The 11283-nt window shown below is 45.0% G+C and overlaps 1 protein-coding gene across 1 annotated transcript in view; it reads right to left on the bottom strand.

Annotated features, from left to right (window-relative positions):
- Positions 1-286: 286 nt before the first annotated feature.
- The window catches only part of BTN3A1 (butyrophilin, subfamily 3, member A1), a 12907-nt gene continuing 1910 nt past the window's right edge, over positions 287-11283 (bottom strand). Inside the window, 10 exon segments of the mRNA XM_011962880.1 lie at positions 287-466; positions 468-1030; positions 2602-2628; positions 3048-3074; positions 4059-4085; positions 4176-4196; positions 4356-4556; positions 6163-6444; positions 7859-8206; positions 8763-9040. Of these exon segments, the coding sequence (XP_011818270.1) occupies positions 287-466; positions 468-1030; positions 2602-2628; positions 3048-3074; positions 4059-4085; positions 4176-4196; positions 4356-4556; positions 6163-6444; positions 7859-8206; positions 8763-8847 (1761 nt within the window). The 5' untranslated portion in view covers positions 8848-9040.

The raw sequence follows: 11283 nt of genomic DNA, 5'->3' as shown, positions 1-11283 counted from the left end.
TGCCCTGCCTCAGCTTCCATACTTGCAAAATGAGACCATCCGACAGGGTGTTGTGAGGATTAAAGGAGTGACATCCACCAAAGCTCATAACCCAGCACTCAGAACACTTTTAAGTTCTCCATTAATGTTAGTTACTGCTGTTTAGATCCCAGCTCTGTTATTAAGTAGTCATGTCTACTTTGTAAAGTTAATTCACTTTTCTGCACCCCAGTTTCCTTATCTGTCTAAGAGGACAATAAGATGGTACTAAACTCAAACAACTGGCATATGAATAATTGAATGAGTATCAGTAAAGTGCTTCAGTGCGTGCCTGTAGCTTATGGTTGTGATTGGTTGCTGTGGAGGGGGAGGCCCTCAGCTCTAAGTTGGGCAGGGAGAAGCAGAGACAAGTTGCTTCAGCCTGAGGCTCCCCCACTTTCCCTAGCTAAGCCAGGGTCACTGGTGTCTCTAGGGAGACACCTAATGATCATCACTGAGTCAGAATTGGAGGAACTCTCTTCTTCTTTTGGCGCTGGACAAATGGTCAGGGCAGTGGGCTCCAAAGTCAAAATTCTGAAAACAGGATATAGAGGCTCAGAGAAGGAGATGTCCAGGAAAGTATGAATATGTGATCCATTCACAGCATTGTAGAATGAGATATCTCCAGTCTCATAGTCCAGGAAGGCCCCCACTTTCCTAGGGGATTCAGGAAGTTTCAGGTTGGTTCTGGGCTCAGTTAGAGTCTGATACTTTTTCCCATCAGTCAGTCCCATAGTCCAGAATCCGTTCTCAGGTGTCATTTTGACCCAACCTTTTCTCTGCACATTCTTACTACACACCCCTATATGCCACTCTTTCCTGTCCCCTACCTCCACCTCCCAGTAATGTCTCCCTGACGTGAAGCTCTCACAGCCGAGAACACAATAATGCCAATCAAATCTCTCAGGGTTGTCTGGCAGATCCTGGGGCTCCTTGGCACGCTGCACACTCCTCTGGTCCTCAGAAACAAGGAGGATGGGGTTTGCTGTTTTGGGATCCAGAATCACATCCGCTGTAGAGAGTTTGAGGAAGTGTCCATGATGTTAACCATTTTTCCTGGATTTCAGAGCCTCAGCATACAAGATCTGGGCTGTGCTGAGGAGACCTGAGTCCAGAGCCTGGCATCCCTAGCCTTCCCTGAATGTGACTCGGTCACTGATGCCGGGAGAGAAAGCCCCAGATATCTTGTGTCCAGAGGGGAAGAGGAGGGTGAAATGAGAGTTGCCTCAGCATCTGCCTAACCCAACACCCTGATACGGCCTCAGGAAGCAGCAAGGATCCTCTTTCTACATTTTTCTTTTTTCCCTCCCCACATTGACTCTGCCCACTGATGCTTTATACTCAGAGGTTAATTTTCAACCTTCATTCGACCACTCATGAGCTAAATGAGTTCCCCTTTTCTGCAGTCTATTTTCCCATACATCCAATTTATTTAACAAGGTGGAGCCTCATCTAAAGCATTCCCTCACCTGAAAAATGGGGATAAACATACGAATCTCTAGCATAGTATAGGGGAATCATGTTATTTATTCAGCCTACAGCAGGGCATGAAGGAAGTTCCTGATGTTCTAATAGCTGCAAGGCAGTCTCTGTGCTGGGCTCTATGTGGGGCCTTATATTACCCAGATTCACTCTCCACCCTTTAACTTTCTCCACCCTCTTCTGGGCCCCAGGAATCTGCCCTCTAAGGACAGTGCCACTGGGCTCCCTTGTCCTCTGGTTTGCTCATGGGTTTGGCCAATGGGAAGCCTTGATAGAAGATTGGAAGGAGAAAGAAAGGAGAGACACACCATTTATTTTCCTGCTTCCTCTCTGCCTGCAGCAGCTGGTGTGGCTCTAACAAGGCCTGATGACTCTTCTCAGGAAGCCCTCTCTTTGAGCTACCTCCTTCTCTGGGTTCCAGTAACTGCCTCCCCTCCCTATCCCTCCCAGGCTAGGGTTGGAGACAGCTCCCCACTGTTGGGGACCATGGGGGCACTGTACTTTTCCTTGTTGCTTTCCCTTAACCCTCCTTTCCACAAACCTTCTTCAGCCACCTAGTTTGAATTCATCATCTCCTTCTTACTAGGTTTTTGACCAATGGATATTTATTATTCCTTCAGTCGTCACCTCAACCCCCACAAACACAGACTGAAATCATCACCTAAAAATATGGAGGCCAAAGCTCAGAAGCATTAAATTTTTTGAGGAAGCACTGGCAGGAGGTGGCATGAGAAGTCTGGGAAGGACTAAGTTCTTTGGGCAGCCATTGCCTACTCTCCTTGGCATTTCCATCCTCACTCTCCCCACAGTATCACTCAGCGTGTGTCTCCTTCCCCTCAGCTCCACCCTTTCTGTGTCTTCCTTCCCAGGAAGGTCTGAGGAAGCCCAAGAGATCTAATCACCCTGGTTCCCTGGGCTCTCAGCAGGAAGGGTCTTGGAGATGGGCCCACTTTTCAGATTGGAATTTATTGTTGCCTACCCCAAATTCTCCTAGTCATGGGAGCTTTTCTTCCCCAAATCACAACAGTGGGAGAAATAAAAAGGAAAAGGAAAATAGTCCCTCAGGTTGTTGGTCCAGGGAACATACAGTGATTTACTCACCAGGTTTGAAGAGGGCCTTTTTCCATTCTGAAAGGAAGGAGACACAGATAAGGAAAAGGTCAGTATTCTTGTACTTTTCCCCGCTGCATTCTCTCCTCACTACATGTTTTCTCTCCTTTTCTTGTGAATCTTTTCCAGGGTCCAGTCTCCCTTCTCTACAACTCTGATGGATCAGAGGTGGTACCTTCTAAAAAATGGTGGACTCTGTTCCCTCTGTCATGAAGGGTACAGGCTGCATGGCCAGGCTTTGCAAGGGGGTATGTAGGGTCAGGAGTCTCTCAGATTCTCCAGAAAAGCAGAAATCAACCCCCCACCATACAGAAATTGAGTCTTTTGGTTAAATCTGATTCATGCAAATGAGAACATCAGTGGGTCACAGCAGAGAAAAGGTTGAAATGTTCACAGCACATGTCCTAGCAAACTCAGAGAGCATCAGGCACACTCACCATTGTAGGCTGAAGGTCTCTCTCCCACTACAATGAAAGAAAGGTAGAGATGTCACCTTAACTTGCCATGTTTGATTTGGCCCTATTCCCTTGACTTTACATTAATCTAATCTTTTTCTTTTCTTTTTAACCACCTGTATCTTCCTCCTCTGCAGGTTCAATTCTTTCTACTGTGTCGTTCTTAATATCAAATCCAGGAACATCAGTTGAATGCTAGTAACATGGCAGACACTGTGAGAGTTCCTTCCTGCTGGTGTTCAGCTGATATATTTGGAATGTATCTATACTGCTGTACCTGGGCATAGGTGTCACCATGTCTATATGCATATATATGTGTGTGTGTGTGTGTGTGTGTGTGTGCAAGATGCTTCTATTTAAATCTGTAATTTCCTACCTTACCCTGAAAAGAATTTGGAAAATGTAATGAGCAATATCAGGGACTAGTTTTTGAAGCCAGTTAGAATAAATTGGTACCAACTCAACAACTGTTCAAGTCACTCTTGTTTCTTAGACACACTTTTCTCCCTCTCTCTTTTCTGATTTTCTTGTTCTTTGTTATCTTTTGTTCTTTGTCTTCTCTGGAGCCTATAGATTATGTAAAATGACGAGTGAAGTTCCTACCATAGAGAATGCACTTCATCCACCTCTTCCCCCTTCCTTTACAAGTGTGCCCCTGGATATTCCTCAGTGCTTTGCAGGGCTATAGAGTCTGTGGCCCCTGGTAGAGATAAATTGAAGGCATCTTTTCTTGGAGAGCAGTCGAGAGAGAGAAAGAGAGCAGAAAAGAAACACTCCTCCTGGGTGTTATTCCAATGAATCACACTCTTTTTCTTTTTTCCTTTCTTTCCTTTTTCTTTTTTGGCAATGATTAGGAACTGGCACATTTATTTTCTTTCCTTAGTCAAAGAGATCTAAGACCACTTCCTAACCTTGGGGAAAAGGTTAAGAGTGGAAACTATTCAAGCATAGACAGTTAAAGATTCAAATTCAGAGAAAATGTCAGTCACTTACAAACCGTGTACTGCATACTTCTCCACCCTGCAATGGAAGGAACAGGGAAGATGCATCAAGGTTCATAAAGCAGGGACAGGAAGACATGCCTGGGTCTCTGGGGGAATGGGAACTTACTGAGTTCCTCCAGGAGCTTCTCTGGAAAATAAGCAGAAAAAATAATGAACTGTTACAGGTGAGGGAGTTCTCTAAAAAATAAACCTTAAAAACAACCCAGCTCTGGGGTGGGGATGGGTATGAGGTCTTTGGGCTTTGGCCTGTAAGCCAGGGGCTCAGGTAAACTCCCAGGTCAGCTACCTCTTGTGCTTTTTTCTTGCTTCACTGTGCTCCATGCCAGTTCTCTCAACTCTTGCTCTCTCTTTTTCTTTCTGAACAGAGTCTTTTTTTCCTCTTGCTGTCGCCACAGGAAGTAACCGGCTGCCCCAAGAAGCAGCAGCAAGACAGGCAGGGTCCCTGCCAGGGCAGCGATCCAGCTCTGGGCGCTCCTGAAGAAGGGGCCTGTGAAGGGAAGGGCTGTGGGCCATGGGGGCCGGTGCACTCAGCCTCCCCAGACTGCAGCACCCCAGGTGTTAGCTGCTCACCCCAGGTCACAGGGCACGGAATCTATCTCACAAGGTTAAATAATCTTTCTCATCCTAAAATCTCAGAGGACAGTGGGTAAGACTTTGATAAACCCCCACTAGAGGCTGCTACTATTTCTTCTCTTGAGATGTCTGCCTCTCATGTGGAAAGTGAGTGACTAGAGAATATCATACACTTTTTTTTTCTATTTCAACTTTTTAATAGGTAACACATGCACATGTGTATAAAAAGTCACACAAGTCTCCCATCCACCCAGTCCTCCCTCCCACCCTCCCTTTTTTGACTTCAAATTAGTCTACTTAATATGATGCTTAAGAACAGGAACTTTGGAGCTGGAGGCCTTGGGTGTCAATGCTGGCTCCTTTAGGTGACTTGCAGTGTGACTTCAGACTAATTACTTAACCTCTCTGTTCCTACTGCCCTTCTCCTGAAGTGAGAAGGATTAAATTAAAACTTATAAAGTGCCTGACACCTAGTGGATGTTATGACACTGCTTGTTAACTTAAAAATGTAAATAAAACTATATGCTTGTTTTTCCTCTCATTCGCACTAAAGATAGCATTCCATACACACCGCTCTGCATTTTGCTCTTTCTGTGCAAAGTTAATCTTGGAGGTTTTTCCGCTTCAGTATACAGAGAATTCTCTCTTTTTTCTTTCACACTTGAGTGGTATCCATTGCATGAAAGTTCCCCAGCAGTGAACATCTGCATAGTTTCCAACCTTGTGCAGTCATAATCAGTGCTATAAAAAATAACTTTTCACCTGGATCATCTCACACAAATGCAAGCTTATCTACCAAATCAATTCCCAGAAGCAGAATTTTGGATCACTAAAGATGTAGTTTGGATATTGTTATATAGTCCCCAATAGAGGTTGTGCTAATGCACACCAAATATACAAGTCATCCCTGCATATGCCTAGGAGTCACAGTCTTCCTACATTCCTGCCATAACCATGTGTTATCAACCAACAGATGTTTGTTTTGATTTTTGCCAATACCATAAGTGAAAAATGATTCAGTATGTTTCTCTAATGGGTGAGAATGAGCACTCGTTTGTGGGTTATTTCTTTTTCTGTAAATGAAACAATGTATGACCTTTGTTAAAATGTTTTACTCAGTTTTTAAAATCTTCTGTCTCAAGGAGATTAGCTCTTTCTCTATGATATGGGTTTGTAAACACACACACACACACACACATATATATACACACACACACATACATACATGTTTTCCCTTTCTGTCATTTGACTTTACATAAGCAGCTTATCTTAACAATTATTCCCCAATTCCCATTGCCTGTCATATTTTCTGGCAGACAGAAAATGTTCAGTAAATGTTTGTGTCATGAACAGCTTTATGGAGGAGAGAAGCTCCCCTGGTGCAAGGAGGAGTCTCCAAGTCCGTGTTTTGGGCCTTATATTCAGTGCAGAGACCCAGGTTGACTGCAGACACTAACACCTCCCGCTTCATTCAACTGCCACAGCTCAGTTCAGAAAATCTGAGGCAAGCAGGTACTGACCTGCAATGGAAATGCTGGCGGTCTTTTCCAGGCCGAGTAGGGAACTTCTGATGGTACAGGAAACACCCTCCCCAGAGCTGCCCCTCAGGATCACAGCTGCTGCTACTGCATACAGGCCCACTCCATCTGCAACCATAGGTGCTTCCACAGCCGGGATGTTCTCTCCCTTGGTGTTGCTCCACTGTATTTGGGGTTGTGGGTACCAGCCAGTGGACCTGCACTCCAGATGGATCCCTCCATCCTCATAACCCTTCATGTCAATGTGAAGATCAGAACCCAGTGCTGTGGAAGGATGAATCAGCCTAAATTCTTGAGAGCTCCTGTATCAGAGAGGGTCTCAAAAGGAATCAGGCATGCTCACATTCCATAATTCAAGAAGAATTTCATTTCAGAGCTGCTTACAAAAGTGTGGTCCTGGTGAGGAGAAAGCTACATGAATGAGTGCAGTATCCCAGGGTCAGTGACAATGGGGCTATTCCCACCCACTCCAGTTACCAGAGGGAGGAGGAGAGGGAGCTGTTTTGAAGACATAAAAGAAGATATTTATGCATTGAGGACTTTCTTGAGAGGGACAGTCACCTTCAGCAAGGCAATGCAGTCAGGCCGAGGGTACCTTGCAGGAAGGAAGCCAGGGAATAAGCACCCAGACCTCTATTTTCTCTCCCTCCCTTCTGCATCTGCTGCGGATCCCTACTGACCAAACCCTTAAACAGAAGCCACAGGGAAAAGGATTGCACTGAGAAAGAAAAGGGCAGCCCCCTCATCTGGAAGCAACAACAGGATTCAGTGTCCTCCTGTTGAACAAAAGGGATTTCACAGAACACCAGCATCAGATGATGGCACTTTGTGACTATGATGGATCATGGGAAAAACAAGACCACCCCACATCCTGTGTGAGCATAGAGAAAAGCATGAACACTGTGCAAACCACAGCAATGACCAAACATCCCCCATCGACAATCAGGGATTGCTGTCCCTTCATCAATCACAGCTTCAGTCTCACCCTAGTCTCCTTCTTCCTAGATAAGATTGATTAAGGTTCTCATTCATAGAATCAACCTGCACACACCTTCCTGACAACATCTCATCCAGAGCAGAGGCTGAAGTCTATAAACCCTCCTCCCAAATTCCCTAACACAAGCCCAAAGTGCATACTAAGTCGGCTCTAACAGCTTCTCACTGAGACTCCGCCACAGCTCCCCATCATGTGTGTTCTTCCTCAATGCAACAAGTAAGAAACACAGCTCCCATGACTACAGGTGTATTCTACGGTCATTGGCTCAAGAACATTGGCAGCAGACACAGTCCCGAAAGCCCAGTCTTTTAGGGCCCTCAATAGCATGTACCTAGTGGGGCCACAGAAGCCACCTGGTACACAACTAAACACGAATGACTGTGTACATCTCACTGAAGAGATGATTTCTTATGCTTTCTATCCCTCCTCCCTCACTTCGCTTATTTCTCTGGTGGCCAGCAGAAGGGATTTCATTACTTGAGCATGTAGGGCTCAGCAGGAATTCTTCCTAAAGGAAAACCTGTGTCTTTCTTAAAGGGCTCAGAGAAGCTAAGTTGGAAGGCAGTGCAGGCAATTGCTAGTGAGCAGTCAGGAGTGTCTGCAGTGCTTTTGCAAGAGGGACTCTGCATCTGCTCTAGATCCTACAGAGAAGTGTTCTCAGAACAAAACCTGGAGGCTCACCTGCAACCTTCAGCTCCACCAGGGCTTTTTCATAGAAGTCGCCATCTTGGAAATAACACAAGTACTTTCCACTGTCAGAGGCTGTGACGTTGTGTATTCGGAGAGCAGCCTTCCCTGCAGTGATGTCATCCCGTAGAATCGAAGTTCTCCCTCGATATGCTGCACTCTGCCTGTCTTCCACTTCCTTTCCATCTGCATACACGTTCACCACCTGCCTTAGGTTGGAACTCACCCACCTCAGCTCCATGGTCTCTGCACTCATGGTTGGGAACAGGTGACAGGGCAGATCAGCATCTTCACCTACCATGGCCAGGATGGGCCCAGGTGGTCCAATCACAGCAAACTGAGCTGTTGGCACAAGGGGGAGGATCTGTCAGAGGGTGTTGGAGTTGGGGTGAGGAGAGGAAGGGTGCTTCTCAGACAGGGAAGGCGAGATACCAAGAATCTAGGGGGAGGCTGGGCACAGTGGCTCATGCTTATAATCCCAGCACTTTGGGAGGCCGAGGCGGGCTGATCACGAGGTCAGGAGATCGAGACCATGGTGAAACCCCACCTCCACTAAAAAATAAAAAAAAGAATTAGCCAGGCGCATTGGCTGATGCCTGCAGTCCCAGCTACTCAGAAGGCTGAGGCAGGAGAATGGTGCGAACTCGAGAGGCGGAGCTTGCAGTGAGCTGAGATCGCGCCACTGCACTCCAGACAGGGCGACAGAGTGAGAATCTATCTCAAAAAAAAAAGAATCTAGAGGGGGAAACCAATCTTAACAGAAGCACCATTTGTCTCTTAGTGACACGTGAACCCTCAGGTCAGGATGGACTTCAGGTATGGGAAGGAGTCAAAAGTCCTATGAGAACATAATCAGGTAATTGTCTGCTTCAGAAACAAGCGTGGAATCATTCCCTACCTGAGTGAGGCATGAGCAGCTGAAGCAAAAGGATGCAGACATGAAAGTTGAGAAGAAGGAAGGCCAGGAATTTTCCCATTTTCATTCATGCTGCATATCAGGAGACACCAGAAGGTGGGGGGTAGACTCTATGACCTGGAAGAAGCTATAGAATTCCAGATGGAAACCTCCACTTCCCTACAGTTAACTCAAGCGTGGTGACCGAAGAAGATCTTACCTCTGCCAAAGATTTCTGTCCTTTAGTGTCTTTACGTTTGAGTCCCAACACTGAAAACCACCTGCAAAAACATGTCTATGTGAAATGCACATCAGTTATTCGATCAGAAAATCCTCACTCTACTGTTTGACAATATTCAGAATCCTATGACTTCCCCAAACTTCCCCTGCTAAGTCCAACCCACCACAATCCCCTCTCATACATGCAGGACCCCCTTCGCTGGACTCCCTGGTTCTACCAGGGTCCACCACTGTGGGTGTCCACCACTGTGGACTCCTCAGAGCCCCAACTCTTGGCCATCACCATGGTCAAGTCATGGACCAGTGGACTCCTGGTGGGATTCAGGAAGACAGCCTGGTGAGGGACCTGAAGTCTGTCAGGGGCTGAACCCACCACATTTAATCCAAGGCTAGTGATCAGACAGCTGCAAATAAGACCAGGCCTTACTTATCTTTTCTTTCTTCTCTTCATAAAGTCATTCAACAAATATTTACTGAGCACCCACAAGGGGCCAGGCCCACGATATAAGGGTTAGGGACACAAAGAGGATAAGCAATAAGTAAAGGCTCTAAGATTCACAAGCTATTTGGTCTCAGACATGGGACAAAACCATTGGAACTTTATTTACTCATACAATATCATGAAGTGTGAAACTTAGAATATGCACAATTGGCCCAGCAATTCCACTTCCTGATGTCTAGTCCAGCAAAGTACTTGCTTGGATACAGAGAGAAGCCTCTGTAAGAATGACACTGCAGCACCATTTTTAAAGTATAAAAGTGATAACCAACTGAACCAGCCACCCAACAGAAGACTGCTTAGAGGAATGATGGCTCATCCCTCAGAAGGAATTCAATGCAGCAGGTAAAAAGAATTGATTTATTGTCATGAACTTAGATAATGGAGACACTCTAAGTGATCAAAAAGCATGTTGCAGAACTATACTAAAGATTCAATTGAAAAACAAAAGCAAAGCTATACATTTCTGCATAACTGTTTATGCAAATGCCTGAAAAACTCTCAAAAGATGCATGCTAATCTGAAGATCAGAGGCTAGTGAGTGAAAGGACTCTTGGCCTTTTGCTCCCTTTACTTTTAAAATATTGGAATGCTTTAAAGGTAAAACTTTTCATGTATTACTTAACAATAATTATTATGAGTTACGATAGTGACAGGAACACTATATATTAGCTGCTCAGTAAATACTAACTCCTCAACAGTTTCTTCCAAAACAAAGGAGCATGAGGCCTGCAGGGAGTGGCCTCTGTGAACAAGATCTGCAGAGGGAGGTGGGCAGGGATGTAAAGGAAACAAGGAAACAGAGATCTGAGCAGCTGGCCATGCTCCACCCCTGCCTGGATCTTGCAACCACCCAGAGTAAACATTGCATTTCACCACATCTTTTGCTTCTAGAAACTGCTCTTTATGTTGCTATAGAGAAGGTATCATTTTTATTATCATTTTCTCTGAGTTAACACGTTCTCTGCTGTCCTTAGAGTGAGATATACATTTTTCTTCTTCTTAAAGGATATTATTTTTTTTTCCTGATTATAGTCAATATTGCAAATGAAAAAAAGCATAAAGGAATACAAGTTTAAGCAGTGGTGCATGCCTGTAATCCTTGCAATTTGGGAGGTCGAGGTAGGAGGAGCCCTGGAGCCCAGGAATTCAAGAACAGCCTGGTCAACACAATGAAACCCCATCTCTACAAATCAATCAATCAATAAAATATCTATAGTAGTAGTCATATACTTTGGTAGTGAAAACGTAAATATTTCTGGAAGTATTTTGACCATGTATATATCAAGCGCCTTAAAAAAAGTTATATGCTTTACTAAGGAACGGCTATTAAAGAAAACAAAAAAGTTGCATGCTTTGACCCAAAAGTTCCACTTTTAGGAATTCGTATTGAAGAAAAAATAATCAGGAACTAAGACAAAAATTTATGTTTTAGGCTGTTCAATACAGTAAAATCTACAATAGCCAAATGCAGAAAAGAGAAATACCCCAAACTAGGGAAATGTTAAAAAATAATTGTAAAGGCCGGGTGTGGTGGCTCACGCCTGTAATTCCAGCACTTTGGGAGGCTGATGCAGGCAGATCACCTCAGGTCAGGAGTTTGAGACCAGCCTAGACAACATGGCAAAATTCTGTCTCTACTAAAAATACAAAAAGTAGCTGGGCATGGTGGCAGGCACCTGTAATCCCAGCTACCCAGGAGGCTGAGACAGGAGAATCGCTGGAACCTGGGAAACAGGCTACAGTGAACTGAGAATGCACCACTGCACTCCAGCCTGGGCAACA

Source organism: Colobus angolensis, unplaced genomic scaffold, assembly GCF_000951035.1.
Source record: "Colobus angolensis palliatus isolate OR3802 unplaced genomic scaffold, Cang.pa_1.0 Scaffold6, whole genome shotgun sequence".
Classification (NCBI taxonomy): domain Eukaryota; kingdom Metazoa; phylum Chordata; class Mammalia; order Primates; family Cercopithecidae; genus Colobus; species Colobus angolensis.
Note: the sequence above shows the minus strand (reverse complement) of the source record. Positions and strands in the feature narration are given on the sequence as shown.